Source organism: Dreissena polymorpha, chromosome 1, assembly GCF_020536995.1.
Source record: "Dreissena polymorpha isolate Duluth1 chromosome 1, UMN_Dpol_1.0, whole genome shotgun sequence".
Lineage (NCBI taxonomy): Eukaryota > Metazoa > Mollusca > Bivalvia > Myida > Dreissenidae > Dreissena > Dreissena polymorpha.
Window position 1 is genome coordinate 103,830,350 of NC_068355.1, and position 22,073 is coordinate 103,852,422.

A 22,073-nucleotide genomic window follows, 5' to 3' on the forward strand; every position below is an offset into this window, starting at 1 on the left:
ACTCTATTTCCAATGAATTCATATAATATCTTGTATTAAAATTTCATGTTTGTTTTATATAGTTTTTAATGACACCAAAGAACAGCACAATTTCACAACATAGTTTCAAATGTATAATTTAAAATCGACCTCTTCAAAAATAAAATGTTCAGATTTACAATTTGAATGACATTTGCTCTTAATTTCCCTGTCAATACTTGTATACAATTTTAGACAAGAGTTCCGCGGTCGGAGATGACCGCATTGAAGCCGGATTTTTGATTTAAATGACAGGAAAGTACCTTTCGTGTTTTTGTCAATGCAATACTTAAATTACTGAAATATTGTTCAAAGGTCAAAATGAAATGTAAGTACTTTTCAAGGCATGAGCAAACCTTGTGTTATGTTTTGAATGCATGCATATACATGAACAACAATAACATTTAAGGTCACAAATATGAACTTGAATTGACAATTAGGAAAGTTTGATCTCAATTTTTTTATTAGCAAATTAGTAACATATTGTTTGAAGTTTCCATCAATTTCATTATCAAATGTAAGAAAATAAACTTAGATGAAATAATACTATTTATTGTTTTGCTTTCACATACCTACACAGAAATCCAGACATTTTTACATTCAAGGTCACAGTGACCTTGACCTTAGAATGAATGACCTTGAAATGACCAGTGGTCATCTAAGTGTGCTTGCAAACCTTCATGTCAAGTTTGAAGACTCTATGTCCAAGCATACCAAAGTTATAACAATTTTAACATTTTAACATTTAAGGTCACAGTGACCTTGACCTTCAAATGAATGACATTGAAATGACCAGTGGTCATCTTCTAGTACTGGCCAATCTTTATTTCAAGTTTGAAGACTCTAGGTACAAGCATACCAAAGTTATAACATGAAATAAGAACTTTAACATTTTTACATTCAAGGTCACAGTGACCTTGACCTTCAAATGAATGACCTTGAAATGTCCAGTGGTTACTTACTAGTTCTGGCCAACCTTCATGTCAAGTTTCAAGACTCTAGGTCCAAGCATACCAAAGTTATAACAACTTTAACATTTTTACATTCAAGGTCACAGTGACCTTGACCTTCAAATGAATGACCTTGAAATGTCCAGTGGTTACTTACTAGTTCTGGCCAACCTTCATGTCAAGTTTCAAGACTCTAGGTCCAAGCATACCAAAGTTATAACAACTTTAACATTTTTATATTGAAGGTCACAGTGACCTTCACCTTCAAATGAATGACCTTGAAATGACCAGTGGTCATCTGTTAATCCTGGCCAACCTTCATGTCAAGTTTGAAGACTCTAGGTCCAAGCATACCAAAGTTATACCATGAAATAAGAACTTTAACATTTTCGAGCACGCCGCCACCCCGCCCGCCCGCCCGCCCCCCCCGACAACATCAATCTATAAGCCGAGATTTTTTCGAAAAAAATCCGGCTAAAAATTGAGTAATAGCTGCCAATATAGATGATTTTAATTATTATTGTTTTTCATAAAGTAAAAATCTGATTATACATTATGAATATATGACTGAAAGTTTAATGATAAGTAAAACAAATTTAATGAATACATGTAATAGCAAAAACAATAACAGGAGTTACACATGTACAATAACATGTGCAGAAAATGTCAGCTGCCAATATGAACAAATTTAAAACATATGTCAACTCAAGTCAGAAAAAAAACTATACTAAGTAATTGATTTAAAATAAACAAGAGCTGTCACCATAGGATAACTTATGCCCCCTATAAACGCTTGGTAGAAGTTATGAGCTTTTTTCGAAACCTAAACGTAGATTTCCAAACCTAAACGCGGACCTTAAGTTCAAGGTCAAGGTCACAGGGGTCAAAATTTGTGTGCGTATGGAAAGGCCTTGTCCATATACACATGCATGGCAAATATCAAATTGCTATCTGAAGCGACATAGAAGTTATGAGCATATTTTCGAAATCTAAACGCAAAGTGTGACTGACAGACGGACGGACAGATGGACCGACAGTCCGATCACTTTATGTCTTAGAATATCAAAATAAATCAGAAAGCCACATAAATTAGAGAGCGGACACCATGCTAAATTCTTGAAATGCACTAAGTGACCCAGTGACCTAGTTTTTGACCCAGCATGACCCATATTCGAACTTGACCTAGATATTGTCTAGATACAACTTCTGACCAAGTTTGGTAAAGATCGGATGAAAACTATTTGAATTAGAGAGCGGACACGAAATGTATGACAGACTGACAGACAGACTGACAGACAGTGCGAAAACTATATACCCCCTTTTCCTGGAAAGGGGGCATAAAAACAACACCTATGTATGTATAAAATATTATTTACAATAAGTTACTGTTTTCTGGGACTGACTTAAAGCAATACTGCACATAATTATTAAAAAGAGAGCCATAATGGCCTTGAAGCGCTCACCTGAGTTCATGTAATACATGTACCAATTTAAAAGACTTGACTTGGTGACTGTGCATTTGACCCATATAAAAAAGCAACGCCTTGACATTTAAATGATAATCATTCTGACCATGTATCATCAAGATCAAATTATTAATGTGGTTTCTAGAGAAGCAATATGGGTTTTCTCACCATACCTATAACCAAATATGGGTTTTTATAAAATTTTGCCTGGTTACCTAGTTTTTTGACCCACATGACCCAGATTAAAACTTGCCCTAGAGTACTGATTGACATTGTCAGGATCAACATTATGACCATGCTTTAATAAGGTTGAGTAAAAAATTTGGCTTCTAGAGTGTTTACAGTTGTTGTTTTTTCCAGATTTGACTTAGTGACCTGGATTTTGGACATATGTTACTCAGATTTGATCACAACTCAGATATTGAAAAGATAAACATTCTGACCAAGTTCAATCAGGATTGAGTCACAAATGTTGCCTCTAGACTGGGAACTATGTAGACACATGTACTTAAGACACATGTAGCCCAAATTCCTAACAAATCTAGATAATGAAAAACAATTATTTATCAAGTTACAACTTTCATCAAGATTGAGTCATAAATGTGGCCTCTAGAATTAAAACTAGGTTTTCATAAGATTTACTTAGTTACCTTTAGAATCAGGCAAAAGATAAGAAATCAGACTAGACATTGTCAAGATCAATATTCTGACCATGTTTTACATAGATTTAGTAATAAAAGTGACCTCTCAAGTGATAAGTTTTTTCTCAAATTTGACCTGGGGACCTAGTTTTTGGATGCACTTGATTGAGATTAAACTTGGCCTAGATTTAGTGAAGATAAACACCAAGTTTCATTCAGATGCAGTCAAAATTGTGGTCATTATAATGGTAAAAAGATTTGTCTAAGATAAGACCAAATGACCAATTTTTGGGTTTTGGGATGCATGTGACCAGAATTGTAACTCGGCCTAGACATACAGTAACCACGGGAACTCAACATGAGCACTTTCTTTTCAGGTGAGCTTAAAATTGAATAATATCTTAAATATAAATTTACTTTTTCATCCGTCAATAATATATATAAACATGCATGAAATCACAAAACTATAATAATACATGTACATCAGCCTCGTGAAGTATGTATTGCCATACAAATGGGATATCTTATGTATTTACTATTTACTAATGAGAATATCAATATAAATGGAAGAGGTGTACCTCATATTTGTGTGACGAATAATATACAGAATTTATTAACATTGTATTAAAATTTCATAAACTGAACAATTATCTTGAAATCAAAAACAACAAATACATTTGAATTGCTCAAATCACTAATGGACAATTGTGCATTGAAAAGTATGAAAAAATCACCCTTAAATAATTGTGTGTAAAATTATTGTTTTCATTTAAAAGAATCTATTTGCTTATTCAAAATCATTCAGCACTGTCTGAAGTAAACTTATAACACATAAGATAAAAAGAAATGACAATTGAATTCATTGCAATCACTTTAAAACTTATTTTGAACAAAGTACAGTGTATTCATTTTGAGATAAATGGACCAAGGTATTTATTAACAGTTACCATTTTCAGATTTCATTTATACAAACATGCACAAGCAATAACACTTTCAAAGATACACATGTCACTAAAAGGTTAGCAGAGGCAATTTAATCACTTTGGAACGTGAATTAAATTTAGTGTTCATATAAAGAGTTCATACACATGGAAAGGTGCACAAGAATGAAACAAAACTTAATTAATGAAGAAGAACATGTTTGGCATTTCTCAAAAGATAACAGCTAAATGATACAGCATGACGCTGCAATGCTTTTTAACACTTTTAAATTTTTACAAAAGATTGGAAAATCAAATTTATTACATAAATTACTTTCTTTCCAGTTTTAAGAAACCATATTAAACATGTTTAAGATAATTTATTGTTGGTTTTGATTGGAAACCTTTTCTTTGAATGACCAATCAGGTATGGCTATACTTTGTCAAAATGAGGTTGGCAGTGTAAAATGATGTTGCTTACTAAAAATACTGTTAAATTTATCCCCATTTACATTTTTGAAGTAAAAATACACTAATTGCTTAAGTTCAAAAGCACATAATTGTAAAAAGATTTGTCATTAATTGCAATTTCATGCATGTATTATACTGTATTCAAATTATCTTATTTGTAGGAAAGCTTCGCAAATGCAAGTTTACTAACTAACTTCCAGAACATGGTTTTAAACATTTCTTTTGAAATGCCATCAGATTAAGACATCAGGTAAAAGATAGTATATCTCTTATATGATTTGTGTTGCAATCACATTTGCTAGCAGTCAAAAAAATGTCCAGATAAATACATAAGCATGACATTATTATACTAATTGAACAGACCTTGGATGGTTTTTCCAAAGCTTTGAATTGACATTGACAATAGGATTGACATTATTGCCTTACGACAATTAGAAGGAACAAAATTTACATCAGTTAAACCAACACCGGCAATTCTGGCTAAAACTATGCTGCCATGCTCAGACAGAGTTAAGAATAAATCAATCAGCAGTATCTAATGGTCTCTTTCTACTAGGAGCCTTTTTATTGTTATTTGGTTTTTCTTTTCCCTCTTCTTCACTAGAACTTTCAACACCCTGCTCACCTCCTTTGTCACTCGAACCCTCACCATTAACATTCTTTTCTGCCCCACAGTCTTTTCCATCACTCTCACTTTTTCCCCCCTGACTGTTACCTTCACCAGTTTCAACTACAGTTTCATCGGAATCACCTTTAATTTTCTCTATTTCTTCCTCAACTGTCAAAGCACTATTATCCTTTTTATCAACAACACTAGGAGTATTACTCTCCAGTCGTTCTGCTTCACTGAAATCTAGCATGGCTGCAGCCATTACTCGGTCTATTGAGTCCTTTTCCGTTGGTGGTTTATCAGGCGTATCGGTGATTTCATGCACCTCTGGATCACTGTCGCTGTCTAGAACATGAATTGCATCTTCATCATCATCATCCTCATCTTCTGGAAGTGCAATTTACTCATAATTATTATGGGAATTTCAGTCATTAATACATTTTAGCTTAAGAGCAGTTTATTTTCATACAAGACACACAATGTAGATGAATATAAGTTTTTTCACACAGTCACTAACTGTAAACTAAAATAGAATATCATATTTCTTATCAATGCACATGAAGTACTAACAAACAGACCAACAAGGAGTGTGACAAAAAGAAAGAGGGCCACGCCAAATGCCAAACCAGATTAAAATGAGTTTTTAACTAAATAAACAAGAGATTGCCAAGCAATATCTTCCCCTCTAGTGGAACTCCACCATTGTCAGATTATTTTTTTATTTGTTGCCATAGCAACCAGAATTCTTGACGTAGGAACAAAATGAAATGACGTGCATACTCTCCATATTGCCATCTATCCATGTTACAAGTTTCATGAAAAAATATGAAGAACTTTTAAAGTTATCGCAGGATCCAGAAAAGTGTGACGGACAGACTGAATGACTGACACACAGAGCGCAAACCGTATGTCCCCTCTGGTTTCACCGGTAGGGGACAATAAAAGGAAACATGACAACTGCAGGGTGGGGCCAATTTTAACTGTATGGTAATAATTTGAACCAAGCTGGTACAATACCACCTTACCATGTTACATGCCAAAAAATACAGCTCAGTGTTGTCGTTTTAGAGAAGAAGATTTTCAAGTAATTTTGATACACATATATATTAATCATGTGACCCCTGGGGCGTGGCCATTTTTGACCCAGGGTCATGACTTAATCAAATTAAGTAGAGGACAAATAGAAGATGTTAAACACCAAATATTAAGCCCTGACCCTTGTGGTTTTAAAGAAGTTTTCATTTTTTATATCTTTTGTCACCTTCAAATGCAATGGATTTACAATTAGAACAACTTTGAAAGGGGGTAACAGAAGGATCATTGATGTGAAGTTTAATCAAAATATGCCTACTCCTTTACAGTTTCATTAAAGCTCAAATGACTGCTTATCCCAAGTGTCTATGACCTCAGGTTAGCATATACTTGTGGAAATTTGTTTCACATCCTCACAAACAGAACGGAAACAAAGTCTCATTGAGAAAGACAAAACAACATCCATTTCCCGCTTCCCCCATCTTTTCCACATGATTATCAGGGGACAAAAATTCCACTCGTCCGCTCGTATTGACGAGTGAAATCTTGAAAGGACGAGTGAATTTCCCTAAAGCTCTCGTCCTACAGGACGAGTAAAAAAAAGCTGATGTTAAAAAATGAATTTTCTGACCAGTAAGACTTATTTTTCATTTAATAAATTCATTTTCTAAAAGCATATCTATTCCGAAAGTAGAATGCGAATGAACCGGAAATTGTAATTGTAAACTTCATACAGCTGGTGCGCGTTGTTATGCGAGACTTGTGTCCCGAGTAAATATTGGCTTTTTGGTGTAAGCTTTGCGCGTACATGTTGACAGGGAACCATGCGACTGCAGTCACTGTTAGTATTGAAGGGGGCAGGGGCGATTTTTTAAACGTCCGAAACGAAAAGCACGCGAGCATTAGAAAAAATTATTTATTTTGTGTTCCTCATAAATAAATTAACTTATTTCACTGCTTAGCAGTGATATACTTTAGGAAATGTTATAAGTCATATCAGCCCTTTGCAATCTTTATTTCACACATATTTGAAGGACGAGTGCGTGTGTTTGCAGGACGAGTGAAAAATTTTATGCACTCGTCCTGCAGGACGAGTGCAGTTTATGAATATTTTTGTCCCCTGATCATTATACATGGTTATTGTAATGGTTAACAAAATCATCAATACATGCAAAGGTGAATGAGCAAGACAGAGAGAGAAAACATTTTCTACAAACCAAACTCGTCATCTTCTACTTCAATGGATTCCACTGTCTCTTCAAGCTCCTGGGCAGAGTCTAATCCCTCATCATCGCCATCATCATCATCATTCTCAGAGTCCTCCATGCTTAGTTTGGAGTCATCTTCTACCTCATACACATCATCTTGAACAAATACAAGAGGTGTCAGCTAATTTGGGTTAATACACAATCAGTATCTGTAAAAACTGTCATGTTTAGTGATTTGAATTCTATAATTTTTTATCGATTACAGCCATTGTAATTGATTTACATGGTACAAAGACTTCTTTTGATTCAAATATTAACCGTTTTCTGCTCAAAGGCAAAGTGAAAATTGCTACATGTAACCATCAACTTGCAGGCTGTTCAGGTTTCATGCTATTTGCTGCTTCTCAATATGTTAAGGTGGGAATGAAGCCTTAAAACTTGAATCTTGTAAAAAAAAGATTTTTTTCTAAGCGACTTCAAACAAGTCAAAATGTGTATATAAGAGGTAAAGGCACAGGCACTGTTCTTTTTATACTAGTGTGAATGCAAGAACATGCTAGAGTATATGGATAAAATGTTATGGAAACTTGAGGTATAGGTTTGAAATATGTTCACATTTCTCGAAGCTTGAGTATAAAAGTTATAGCTAGTCTAACACTGACATGAGAACGTTACACACAACTATTTAAATGTAATCTTTATTAGAGTCTTAGCTTACACTGACATGAGACCGTTACATACAGCTATTTAAATGTAATGTTCATTAGAGTCTTAGCTTACACTGACATGAGAACGTTACACACAGCTATTTAAATGTAATGTTCATTAGAGTCTTAGCTTACACTGACATGAGAACGTAACACACAGCTATTTAAATGTAATGTTCATTAGAGTCTTAGCTTACACTGACATGAGAACGTTACATACAGCTATTTAAATGTAATGTTCATTAGAGTCTTAGCTTACACTGACATGAGAACGTTACACACAGCTATTTAAATGTAATGTTCATTAGAGTCTTAGCTTACACTGACATGAGACCATTACATACAGCTATTTAAATGTAATGTTCATTAGAGTCTTAGCTTACACTGACATGAGAACGTTACATACAGCTATTTAAATGTAATGTTCATTAGAGTCTTAGCTTACACTGACATGAGAACGTTACATACAGCTATTTAAATGTAATGTTCATTAGAGTCTTAGCTTACACTGACATGAGACCATTACATTCAGCTATTTAAATGTAATGTTCATTAGAGTCTTAGCTTACACTGACATGAGACCATTACATACAGCTATTTAAATGTAATGTTCATTAGAGTCTTAGCTTACACTGACATGAGAACGTTACACACAGCTATTTAAATGTAATGTTCATTAGAGTCTTAGCTTACACTGACATGAGAACGTTACATACAGCTATTTAAATGTAATGTTCATTAGAGTCTTAGCTTACACTGACATGAGACCATTACATTCAGCTATTTAAATGTAATGTTCATTAGAGTCTTAGCCTACACTGACATGAGACCATTACATACAGCTATTTAAATGTAATGTTCATTAGAGTCTTAGCTTACACTGACATGAGAACGTTACACACAGCTATTTAAATGTAATGTTCATTAGAGTCTTAGCTTACACTGACATGAGAACATTACATACAGCTATTTAAATGTAATGTTCATTAGAGTCTTAGCTTACACTGACATGAGAACGTTACACACAGCTATTTAAATGTAATGTTCATTAGAGTCTTAGCTTACACTGACATGAGAACGTTACACACAGCTATTTAAATGTAATGTTCATTAGAGTCTTAGCTTACACTGACATGAGAACGTTACACACAGCTATTTAAATGTAATGTTCATTAGAGTCTTAGCTTACACTGACATGAGAACGTTACATACAGCTATTTAAATGTAATGTTCATTAGAGTCTTAGCTTACACTGACATGAGAACGTTACATACAGCTATTTAAATGTAATGTTCATTAGAGTCTTAGCTTACACTGACATGAGACCATTACATTCAGCTATTTAAATGTAATGTTCATTAGAGTCGTAGCTTACACTGACATGAGACCATTACATACAGCTATTTAAATGTAATGTTCATTAGAGTCTTAGCTTACACTGACATGAGAACGTTACACACAGCTATTTAAATGTAATGTTCATTAGAGTCTTAGCTTACACTGACATGAGAACGTTACATACAGCTATTTAAATGTAATGTTCATTAGAGTCTTAGCTTACACTGACATGAGACCATTACATTCAGCTATTTAAATGTAATGTTCATTAGAGTCTTAGCCTACACTGACATGAGACCATTACATACAGCTATTTAAATGTAATGTTCATTAGAGTCTTAGCTTACACTGACATGAGAACGTTACACACAGCTATTTAAATGTAATGTTCATTAGAGTCTTAGCTTACACTGACATGAGACCGTTACATACAGCTATTTAAATGTAATGTTCATTAGAGTCTTAGCTTACACTGACATGAGACCATTACATTCAGCTATTTAAATGTAATGTTCATTAGAGTCTTAGCTTACACTGACATGAGACCATTACATTCAGCTATTTAAATGTAATGTTCATTAGAGTCTTAGCTTACACTGACATGAGAACATTACATACAGCTATTTAAATGTAATGTTCATTAGAGTCTTAGCTTACACTGACATGAGAACGTTACACACAGCTATTTAAATGTAATGTTCATTAGAGTCTTAGCTTACACTGACATGAGAACGTTACACACAGCTATTTAAATGTAATGTTCATTAGAGTCTTAGCTTACACTGACATGAGAACGTTACACACAGCTATTTAAATGTAATGTTCATTAGAGTCTTAGCTTACACTGACATGAGAACATTACATACAGCTATTTAAATGTAATGTTCATTAGAGTCTTAGCTTACACTGACATGAGAACGTTACATACAGCTATTTAAATGTAATGTTCATTAGAGTCTTAGTAGGACTTTAACATCAAAAGTACATGTGCTAGCCATATGCCCCTGATAGATACGCAGAAGCTTTATTTTTCAAGGTTTTTCATGCATGAACAATATTTTACACATATTTTGTAGAACTCTTATAAATAACCAAAAAATTACATAGCTTATGCAACATTCACCATTACCATCATCACTGTCATCATCACCGACAATGACAACAGAGTCATCCTCAATATTCTGTATGGGGATATCATCATCATCATAACTGTCGCTGTCAGTAAATCCATTCTCATCCACGTCTGCTGCTAGGAAGTACTGAAGAGGGTTTGGCCAAATATCATCCTTCAACATCTGAATTGGAGAAAATTTAATAATTTATTTTTTTAAAACTTAGGACTTTGAAATATTCAATTCAAACATGTAAAGGGATCTCAGTGTATGGGATTTCTGAGGTAAAGCTTTAAACTATTTTACTTTATTGTACTAATTCACATTAATTGAGGCAAGGTAACACAGTACCAATAATCTTTGTGTACAAATCAATTTTACCCATATAATTTTTTTACAAGTTTCAAATAAATTGTATTATTAATATTCATTAAGGCAAAGTAACATCATACCAGTAATCTTTATGTAACAAACAATATTCTCCATATAAAACATATTACATGTTTAAAACAAATACATACACATTTAAAGGGACTGTCAACCACGACAACGAAGAAAAGAAAAGTTGTAAATTACCGTATTTTTTAACAATTATTAGTCTATATTGATTAAAATATCAAGACTGGTATATTACATTACTTGAAAAAAGTTCTTAAGTTTTCATATTTTCAGTATATTCGGTAATAAATTTTACTGGGTATGTCTACCAGGTAACTACCAGTTAACCATAAATAACGCCAGTAGGTTTATCATCGTCACGTGGTAAATCCAGCATTGCAAATTGTGAATGCGTAGTGAAATGTATATATTTTATACATAAAATGATCAATCTATTTGCGTTATTTATAGTGTGTATATTCTTATGTCACCTATTTTCGCGATGTACTTTCGCTTTCAAATCGCGAAATTGTATTACCTAATATACTGAAAATATGAACTTTTTTCAAGTAATGTAATATACCAGTCGTGATATTTTAATCAATATGAACTAATAATTGTAAAAAAAATACGGTATTTTACAACTTTTCTTTGTCGTCGTGGTTGACAGTCCCTTTAAAAGGTAATACGTATAAGTTTCACATTCACAACAATTTGCATATGGCATTTACTATAACAAACAAATTATGCATAGTTAAATAATAAAAACACAATGAAAAAAAACATACAACATATAAGACTGTTTCTTAACCTAAAACTGCTTGAACTCGACTGAGCTGAATGTACCTTTATGATTCTATCCCTACTTGCTTCAGTGACCTCCACAAACCATGAGAAAAATGTGCGCCCGTGACCTTTCAGGGCCCGTTCAGTGTGCTGCTGTAACAGGTTTAAGCCCCCGGATTTACTGGGCTTCCAGCTGATCTCAGTGGAGTTAGAAGACTTCTGTCCCGCTGTAAGTGGAATCAATGATCGTATCAGAATACAGTGACTTCTCTTAGTGGAGTCAATGATCATATCAGGATACATTGAATTCTGTTGGAGTCAATAATCATTTCAGAGTACAGCAAATTCTGAACCGGAAGAAAATGATCAGAATACAGTGAATTATGTAAGTGGGGTCAATGATCCTTTGCAGTAAATTCTGTTCATGGAGTCAATGATCGTATCAGAAAACAATGAATTATGTAAGTGGAGTCAATGAACATATCAGAATACAGTTATTTCTGTAAGTGGGATCAATTATCAAATGAGAATACAGTGAATTCTGAATTGGGTCAATGATTGTATCAGAATACATTGCATTTTATATGTGAAGTCAATGATCGTATCAGAATACAGTGAATTTTATGAGTGAGGTCATTGATTGTATCAGAATACAATGAATTCTGTAAGAAAAGTCACTTATCATATCAGAATACAATGAATTCTGTAAGTGGGGTCAATGATCATATCATAATACAATGAATTCTGTAAGTGGAGTCAATGATCGTATCAGAATACAGTGAATTCTATGAGTGAGGTCAATGATTGTATCAGAATACAATGAATTCTGTAAGTGGAGTCAATGATCGTATCAGAATACAGTGAATTCTGTAAGTGGAGTCAATGATTGTATCAGAATACAGTGAATTCTGTAAGTGGGGTCAATGATTGTATCAGAATACAATGAATTCTGTAAGTGGAATCAATGATCATATCAGAATACAGTGAATTCTTTGAGTGAGGTCAAGGATTGTATCAGACTACAATGAATTCTGTAAGTGGAGTCAATGATCGTATCAGAATACAGTGTATTCTGTAAGTGGAGTCAATGATTGTATCAGAATACAGTGAATTCTGTAAGTGGGGCCAATGATCGTATCAGAATACAATGAAATCTGTAAGTGGAGTCAATGATTGTATCAGAATACAGTGAATTCTATGAGTGAGGTCAAGGATTGTATCAGAATACAATGAATTCTGTAAGTGGAGTCAATGATCGTATCAGAATACAGTGAATTCTGTAAGTGGGGTCAAGATCATATCAGAATACAATAAATTATGTAAGTGGAGTCAATGATCGTATCAGAATACAGTGAAGTCTGTACGTGAGGTAAATGATCATGTCAGAATACAATGAATTCTGTAAGTGGAGTCAATGATCGTATCAGAATACAGTGAATTCTGTAAGTGGGGGTCAATGATCGTATCAGAATACAGTGAATTCTGTAAGTGGGGTCAATGATCGTATCAGAATACAGTGAATTCTGTAAGTGGGGTCAATGATCGAATCAGAATACAGTGAATTCTATGAGTGAGATCAATGATTGTGTCAGAATACAGTGAAGTCTGAGAGTGGAGTCAATGATCATGTCAGAATACAATGATTTCTGTAAGTGGAGTCAATGACCAAATCAGAATACAATGAATTCTGTAAGTGGAGTCAATAATCATATCAGAATACAATAACATGTAATTCTGTAAGTGGGGTCAATTATCGTATCAGAATAAATTGCATTTTATATGTGAAGTCAATGATCGTATCAGAATACATTGCTTTTTATATGTGAAGTCAATGATCGTATCAGAATACAGTGAATTATTTATGTTAAGTCAAGGATCTATTAGAATACAGTGAATTATGTAAATCGACGCAATCATCGTATCAGAAAAAAAGAATTATGTAAGTGGAGTCAACAAGCGTTTCAGAAAACATTGAATCCTTTAGATGGAGACAATGATTTGTTCAGTAATTCAGTAATTTCTGTTACTGAAGTAAATGATCAGAATCTAGTAAATTATGTATGTGAAGTCAATGATCATCAGGATACAAAGACTAATGTAAGTGGAGTCATTGATCATATCAAAATACAGTGAATTCTGTAACTGGAGTCAATGATTGTTTCAGAAAACAGTGAATGCTGTAAATGGAGTCAATAATCGTTTCAGAGTACACTAAATCCGATAGTAATACTGTTCTGTATATAACTATGTAAAGAGATTACAGTTTAAAGGAAAACAACTTAATTTTTTCCACACACATTTCTGAAAAGGACACACTTACTACTCACTCTTTATATGAAGTTATTACTTTGTCTTAAATGAGTTTTTTAAAAGTTTGTTTTTATAAATTGAGTTAGATATAAAAAGCATAAAATAGATCACTAACAACCTACAAACTTGAATTTTTAACAACTAGAGATGTGTATGATAATTAAAAGAATGCCCTGGACTTAAAAGAATAACAAGAAACCGTCGGAGACTGGTGATGCTCCCCAAAGTTGTTTTTTTTCTGTCACAATATTGCACTATATATTCAGATAAAAGGAAACGTCTTAAGGGGCATAACTTTGGACAAAATAATACGATGGATGGTTTAGCAACTTAAAAATTTCAAAGGGCTATAACTCTCTAAATAAATCATCTAACCAGAACCCACAAATAACATGCCCATCTCCTCAAGGTAGTTGAGCTTTTCATAAAGCTTCATTGAATTCCAGTCAGTAGTTGGGGAGAAATAGCCTGGACAAGAATTGCACTATATGTACAGTTTGTAGAAAATTTCAAAGGGCCATAACTCTGTGAAAAATCATCCGACCATAACTGGCTGATAATATGCACATCTCCTCTTGGTAGTGAAGCTTCTCATAAAGATAAATTGAAATCCGGTCATTAATTGCTGAGAAATAGCCCAGACAAGAATTGCACTATATGAACATTTAATGGAAAATTTCAAAGGGCCATAACTCAGTGATAAAGTGAAAAATCATCCGACCAGAAGCGGCTGATAATATGCACATCTCCTTTTGTTAGTGAAGCTTCCCATAAAGTTTAATTGAATTCCGGTCATTAATTCCTGAGAAATAGCCCGGACAAAAATTGTGCACGGACGGACACATGCATGGACAGACGAAGCGGGGACTATATGCTCCCCCCAAAAAATTTGGGGGAGCATAAAAATGCATTGAATTTACCAAAATATACCTTTTGGGGAGAGGTGGAAGGACTTAGTAAGGACTTGGTTACTGAAGAATGGGTTTTCCTCAAAATGAAAGTGCACTGAAAAGCCTGTCCGCATGTCTGGAAACTCTTCAAAGTTTATCTACAATGAAACTGTTAAACTTAACTACAAAATACAATATAAATAAGCCCTCTTCTGGGAAAATGGGGCTTAATGCGGGTACATAAAGTTTTGTCTCAGATTAGCGTCAGCAGTCCACACAGGCTATTCAGGGACCACACTTTCCACCTAAACTGAATTTTCACAAACAAGAGACTTCCCTTGAACTAACTATGCAAAAAAGTATAGTTTGTTGTCGCTGATAAACTACACAGGTTGATCTGGTACGACACTTTACGCACGTGTTTTCATAAGAGTTAGGCTCAATTTTTTTTCTACAAAGATTCTTAAAAACAAGTTTTATTAAGGGATAATTAATTTGTCTTAACTATCTCTGGACCACAAAGAATACTAGTAACATTAACATGGTGGAAACAAGGTAACACAAATTTTAAGCCTAATGAAGAATTTTGAAGAAGGTACCTAGTTAAATGTGAAAATATTATAGCTACTTCCTGTAAGGAAACATGTCAATCAGTGCTGTGGTTATTTGAAAAGAAGAGAAGATTAAACAGTGTTCATCTTCACAAGTATGTAGACAAAGAATTAATTAAAATACATTAAGATTCCGACAAAACAGGTTTAAAGACAAGTCAGAGAACACCTAGACATTCACCAAATAAGCTAAGGGCTTTCAATATAAGCATTATTGAGTAAGCCAAAAGCATATTTTCTGATTCTTAGACTACATGTACCTCAATGACTATCCAGTGTGAGTAGAATTTCATTGATGAGTTGTAAGGGAAGGCGGATGCCATAAGACTGACACATAACAAGCAATGTAAACAGACAGTCTGCTTTAATATTCAGTAGGAATTTAAAGTGCTCTGTGAAAAGGGGCTTTAATGCAGTTCTCACAGGCCAATTAGGGACAACATTTCTCTTTTATGATATTATTCATTTTAGACAGTCTCTTCAATAGCAAAAATCCAGTTTAGGTGGAAAGTGTTGTCTCTGATAAGCCTTTGCAGACTGCACAGGCTCATATGGGACGACACTTTACGCACATGCATTTAAAACTTTTTCACAGAGAAAGGCTCAATATTGTAATAGCAGCTGAGTCTTGAGCTACATTGGCAAATGTCAATAACCTTACATACATGTAATGACCATGCAAACACAAGTGAACTACATGTAGTCCAGTTAAAATTGTACCAAGGCCTGTATTCAAAAGGCTCCTAAAGGTACTGTTAACTTCAGTCGTACTTAGGTGAACATTTCTGATAAAATCATCGAAGTGAATATCCTATTCTCCCTGTGAGCAAAATGATTACATATAAGCAACTTACTGTTGCAATTCAAAAGATGTAACGTTTGAAAGAGCTTTACACAAAATAACAAGAGACCAAAGAAATGTCAAGAATTAAAGTACAGCGTGTAATTTTCATAAGAATATTATATGATAGAATCAGTAATGGGACTCTAGTACACTCTAGTAAACAATATTATTGTATGGGCAATACTATTGTCTTATATTTAGTCCTGTTTAAAAAGTAACACTTAATTTGCATCTTTAATACTGATATATTTGAGTAATTTTAAGAAGATAAGGCACTTTGTTAATAAATTTTGCCACATGCACCTGTTTCAAGTGACGCAAGCATTCTTCTTCATCTGCCTCCACTATGTTGGCCAGTTTGGGATGGTTTAGCAGCTACACAATGGTCAAGGAGTCATAACAAGTGATGCTTTTGAAAGTATTTTTGGGAGCATAAAAAGTGGTAACTTCAAATGAAATCAGATTTGTGTTCCCTACCGCTTCTTGCAAACTTATGGAAACACATAGTTATTAGTAGAATTTACATTCATTTAAAGGCATGAAAAATAAAACTGGTTCCAAATACCCAGGGACTACTCAAATATGTTGCTATACAATACATGTACATTTATATGGCCATAGCGATCAAAATCATTAACATCTACTGAAGTCAACATTACCAGTGCCAGCTCAGTTATTCAGGTTCTTATTACATTTTACATGTAAATGGAATGTTGACCCCAACATTTTAATCGAAGACAAGGGACAAAATTGTCACAAAACCAGGTTTTCATTGTGAAAAAAAAATCTGATAAAGGGAGAAAACTCAAACTGAACTTTTGAAATGACCAAAAAAAATTAACCCCCTTTGTAAGTTTTTTTTTTTTTTTTAATCTATTTTTAGTCGTGGCGACCTTGACATTGGAGATATTGACGTGAATCTTTCGTGGGACACACCGTCCCATGATGGTGAACAAATGTGCCAAATGATTTTAAAATCTCACAATGAATGACATAGTTATGGCCAGGACAAGCTCATTTATGGCCATTTTTGACCTTTGAACTCAAAGTGTGACCTTGACCTTGGAGATATCGACGTAATTATTTCGCGCGACACACCGTCCAATGATGGTGAACAAATGTGCCAAATGATTTTAAAATCTGACGATGAACGACATAGTTATGGCTCGGACAAGCTCATTTATGGCCATTTTTGACCTTTGAACTCAAAGTGTGACCTTGACCTTGGAGATATCGACGTAATTATTTCGCGCGACACACCGTCCAATGATGGTGAACAAATGTGCCAAATGATTTTAAAATCTGACAATGAACGAAATAGTTATGGCCCGGACAAGCTTATTCCGCCAGCCCGCCAGCCCGCCAGCCAGCCAGCCAGCCCGCCAGCCAGCCAGCCCGCCAGCCAGCCAGCCCGCCCGCATTCGCCAATCTAATAACCAGTTTTTTCCTTCGGAAAACCTGGTTAATAATATAAAAAGATGTATTCATCAAATCAATGCTTTACACTCCTAGTCCTATTCAATTCTAAACAAAAGTAAGTTAGTAACATAATAATGCTCTAAAAATAAGGATACAGAAGTAATCCAGAAATGGTCAATTCTTGATATTATCTCATTGCGCTTGTCGAAATGAGGACGCTTCAGTTGTATGTACTTGAGTTCCACTTGCATGATTTCTCCACTTGCTTTGTCACTCAGGTCTTCCAGGGTGCTCTAGCGATACAAGTAAGAACATGGTATGACCTTATCAATCATGCTATCTCACAACTCTTTCCCTTTAACAGGGTTAACCAACACTCTTCATTTTTAAATACATTCTGCAAAGTTAAGAAATGTAAACTTATAAGAAATTGGACGATAGGAAATAAGGCTAAATGGAACGGGAAGAATCTGCATTTCAAAAATGTATGAAATTATGTTTAAACAATCTTTGATTCAACATATACTATACTATATACACTGACTGGATAATATATATACATCGACATGTAGGATAACAAAAGCTCCATAATGCCATTAAAAATGAGCAGAACCAGAATAAGGTAATTTTTTTTTCTAACGTCATTTAGCGAATTTATTTGTTACAAATGTGTAGACCTACCTAATAATTCATCGAATATTTTTGTAAAAATAAATTAAATTTTTTAATTCACCAGCACAGAGAGGCAGAAAGTGAATCAACACTCTAGATCTTGCTTGAGCAGGGTTTTTTTATTTGATTTGGAGAAAGAGCCTTCCATTTTGGGGAAAAATATAAAAAACTGAGAAAGGGGGAACATTTCTCGAAGTAAACTTAAAATTTTGGGAAATTGCATCATTTCAAAGAAATTATCTTGGAGAAAAAAAAATGGTGAGATACATGTACCTATATATATTAAGAAATGCATTTCAGTACATGTAAATTATGATGTCAAAAAGCATGATACTGGGCCATATGTTTTTATTTATGACAATTGCCTTCAGAATATATTTAAAATACTTTTGTTAATTTGTAAATATCTTTGCTATTTAAAAAAACTTATCACCTGGCAATCTTCTATATCTTCCAGTGCTTTCTGTATATCCAAACTCATGCACTCCTTGTCTGAACTTGACATTTTTGGTACCTTTGCATCTGACGGTGCTGACATTTTGTTGTAGATTTTGGAGTCCTTCAGCTATCCACATACGAAAGTTAAATAAACATGTGGTCCATGAAGATCTTAAGTGCCTGAGTATCAACAATTAAATTAAGATTTGCTTAACAAATTGAGACTTTCAAAATTGGGAATCCTAACTTCAAATTACTAGTGGAAATGATGCTTAATGAAACTGCCATCAAAGGTGACAATGCAGGGGCGTAGGTAATGGGGAGGCACGGGAGGCGGCCGCCTCCCCAATATTTCCGCTAGTTGTTGTTATATAAATAAAATGTAAAATCCCCAAAAATCGCAGCCCCAAAACCAGTATTTGTGTAATCATGCTCCGTCAGTGCAGAAGCCATGTGTCCCCTTTCCGTCTGCTCCGAGGTTGCCAATAGTGATGTGTCAATATCCCTTGTTAGGGGTCATAAACCAGGGACTCGGGTAAAGGTCATTGCGTTGTTTTATTGTTCTTTTCCGTGATTGCACTGTCGATGTTTTGATTAAGGAAGGCTTTTCTTTTAATTTTAATTGATTACTTTAGTTCAAAGGTAACTGCCACTTAAAACAATTTTGAGTAAATATACGCGTGAAAAACATTAATTTGATTGAAAATATTTTTGTTCTCTTAGTATAACAGTTATTATTTGATTAGAAATCATTGAAACAATATCATATGTGTAATTGTTTAATGTTCAAAATGAGTATTCCTAATCAGCCTCGAAATTTTGCTTTTCCTAAGCGTACATTCGGGAAGAAAAAGCCAGAACAGCGTTCATTCCAATCTAGTTGGTTTGATTCGTTCACATGGCTCCACTACGATGAGGTATATGCATGTATATTAGTATTAAATTTTATTTTGCGACCGTCCTTACCTTTTATAAACCTAACGTCGATCTAAATACAAACAAAATTTAGAAAAAGACACAACATACAAATAATACTTGTATTGTTGCTTTGTAATAAATGTTTTTTTTTATTATTATATATAATATTTAACACAAAATTTATTACATTAACAATGTTAATCTTTTCAGAGCCGAGACCTTGCGTCAGCTTCCCCAATGTTTGGAGGTTATCTACGCCCCTGCAATGAATATCTTATGGATTCTTAATGCTTTTGGAAATGTACAGGTGCAATACAGACGCAGAAGCAGGTAACATGGCTTTAGCGCTTCCACTAGCTTTCAAAAGTTGCAAGTCCTTACTTCCAAGCCTTCAATTTTGGATGTCCTAGTCATAAGGTTTGAAGTTACATTTTTATTTCAGTATTTTACTATTTTAAGTAATACATAGCAGTGTTTTGCCGTGGATGTGCCCTTGTGTCATCGGCGCAAAAATTAAAGATTTGTCCCCACCCGTTTTCTGTATATGGGTCCGCCGGCGCACAGGAATTAGGAATAAAAACTAATAGATTCAACTTGTAAGTCGGTAAAGTAATCGAATGAATGTGTAACTAGAACGAATTATTTCATTGGATGTGACGTCATTTCGCAGCCAATGGTTAATTGACTTTAATAACACTTTATTGCAATGGTAAGTTGAGATTATAACAACCAATCAACTGATATCAAGGAAATTTTCACACCTTTCAAAATGGCGAAAGTGACCGGCTGACGAAAACCAAATCCATTTTAGTTTTTTTTCCTCCGGCAAGTAAAATAAGAAAATATGACAATAATAATAACAACACCCCAACAGAGTCTTCCCAAGTCCCAACATCGTTTAGCAATGACAAAAAAGTCTGCCCCTAAACGTACATTCCAAGCAAATTGTCCTCGAAAATTATCTTGGTCACTGTTTGACAACAACAAAATGATGTGCAGTTTGTGCATAAAGCACAAAAAAGAAAACGCCTATACTATTGGTAATTCTAAATATGGAACAAGTACTTTGACACACAATACGGAGTCCAATGACCATAAATCTGTTCAAAGTTTTGTAAATATGTTGACAATTGCTTGACAGTTTTAAAAAGTTTAAAAAATGTTCAAGTTTGAATAAGAATGTTACATCCTGTGGACTGGCTGTAAGAAGAAATCAAGCAAATTTAAGAGTGCAAGTAAAGGGTAATTAGTTTCCGAAAATTTTAATTCTGCTACAAATATATTTCTATTTCCCAAGATTTTTTCCCTTTTGTCCCCACTTTTTTAACCCTAAAGGGTCCCTGTCCCCAACAGTAAAGATTCACGGCAGAACACTGCATAGTAATGCCATACATTAGCTCAGAGATGGAGTTAACAGATTGAATGACAAGATTTAGTGTTGAGATTTATACCTGCTGTGTATTAAAAAACCATGGGTGAAAGTAGGAAATTGCCAAAATACTGAATATAAATCTGGGGGCCTGGAAGCTTCTGCATTTTAGCTTATTTGAAACAAAGAAATCACTTCTCCTTAGCTTAAGGACACCTGTATTTTTAAGTGATTCAAAACAGAAAAAACAGTTAGTTTGTCTAGAATATATCACAATATATTTTTTTAACATTTCATGTAGATCAAATGTGATAGGCAAAATCTTAAAGATAACACTAAACTTTCTCAACTACATACAAATATTTACAGTATAATATACATCAATGAAGATGTTATAGCAATACATTTTCTGTCTTGTATTTTAAGTAATTTGTTTTTATATCTTATCTAGTTATTTACTAATGATTTGATTTACACGTTCGGTAATTTTTCACATGCGTAACGTCCTCGGCGTGAGACTTGAACGCCTTTTTCCCATTTGATTGGTACTTGATCGTTTTGAAACAGATATCACAATATCATATGCGCTACCCGGAATCATTTTTTGTTTGTTTGTTAAACCAATCTCCCCATTTCTCTCCACGAGAGTCTCTTTCATGGAGCCATTCCCATCGCCACTCGTTTTTCACATCACTTTCAAGTTTTTTTGTGTCAAACCCCGGAAGCAAATACATGATTTGGTCGTGTTTTTTTGGTTTCGGTAGTTATTTTGACTTGTCCGCCATATTTTTTTGAGAGATAACACCGTTTCATAACGTCGATTTCCATTGGTTGACGGATTTACGTAAACCAATCAAAACGCTTTTTTGGAAACCAAGTCGGATTCCCGATTAACTTCGAGTTATTCTGTGTGTTAAACCATTTCATAGACAAAGGAATCATAAATTATCGGCAGATTTCGTCAG

At 34.1% G+C, this 22,073-nt stretch overlaps 1 protein-coding gene and 1 long non-coding RNA gene across 2 annotated transcripts; both read right to left on the reverse strand.

Moving 5' to 3' along the window:
- Nucleotides 1–1,451: 1,451 nt before the first annotated feature.
- Nucleotides 1,452–18,888, reverse strand: LOC127842052 (protein SET-like). Its single transcript, XM_052371409.1, has 8 exons — nt 18,817–18,888; nt 17,867–18,004; nt 16,596–16,667; nt 14,878–14,995; nt 11,698–11,864; nt 10,491–10,656; nt 7,326–7,472; nt 1,452–5,463 (listed from the first exon to the last, which is right to left on the reverse strand). The coding sequence occupies exons 1-8, from the start codon at nt 18,886–18,888 to the stop codon at nt 4,988–4,990; spliced, it is 1,356 nt and encodes a 451-aa protein (XP_052227369.1). The 3' UTR covers nt 1,452–4,987.
- Nucleotides 17,123–17,762, reverse strand: LOC127865276 (uncharacterized). The gene is made up of 2 exons (XR_008042565.1): nt 17,490–17,762; nt 17,123–17,327 (listed from the first exon to the last, which is right to left on the reverse strand). It is a non-coding gene; the product is annotated as an uncharacterized LOC127865276 (long non-coding RNA).
- Nucleotides 18,889–22,073: the final 3,185 nt, after the last annotated feature.

Excerpts from the sequence above, each read along its gene's own strand:
- LOC127842052 (XM_052371409.1), bottom strand. The coding sequence starts at position 18,888 with ATGTCAAGTTCAGACAAGGAGTGCATGAGTTTGGATATACAGAAAGCA. Across the intron at positions 18,005-18,816 it reads AAGATATAGAAGATTGCCAG|AGCACCCTGGAAGACCTGAG; the intron begins GTGATAAGTTTT and ends TTGTATCGCTAG. Across the intron at positions 11,865-14,877 it reads CTTCCACCTCTCCCCAAAAG|CGGGACAGAAGTCTTCTAAC; the intron begins GTATATTTTGGT and ends TTCCACTTACAG.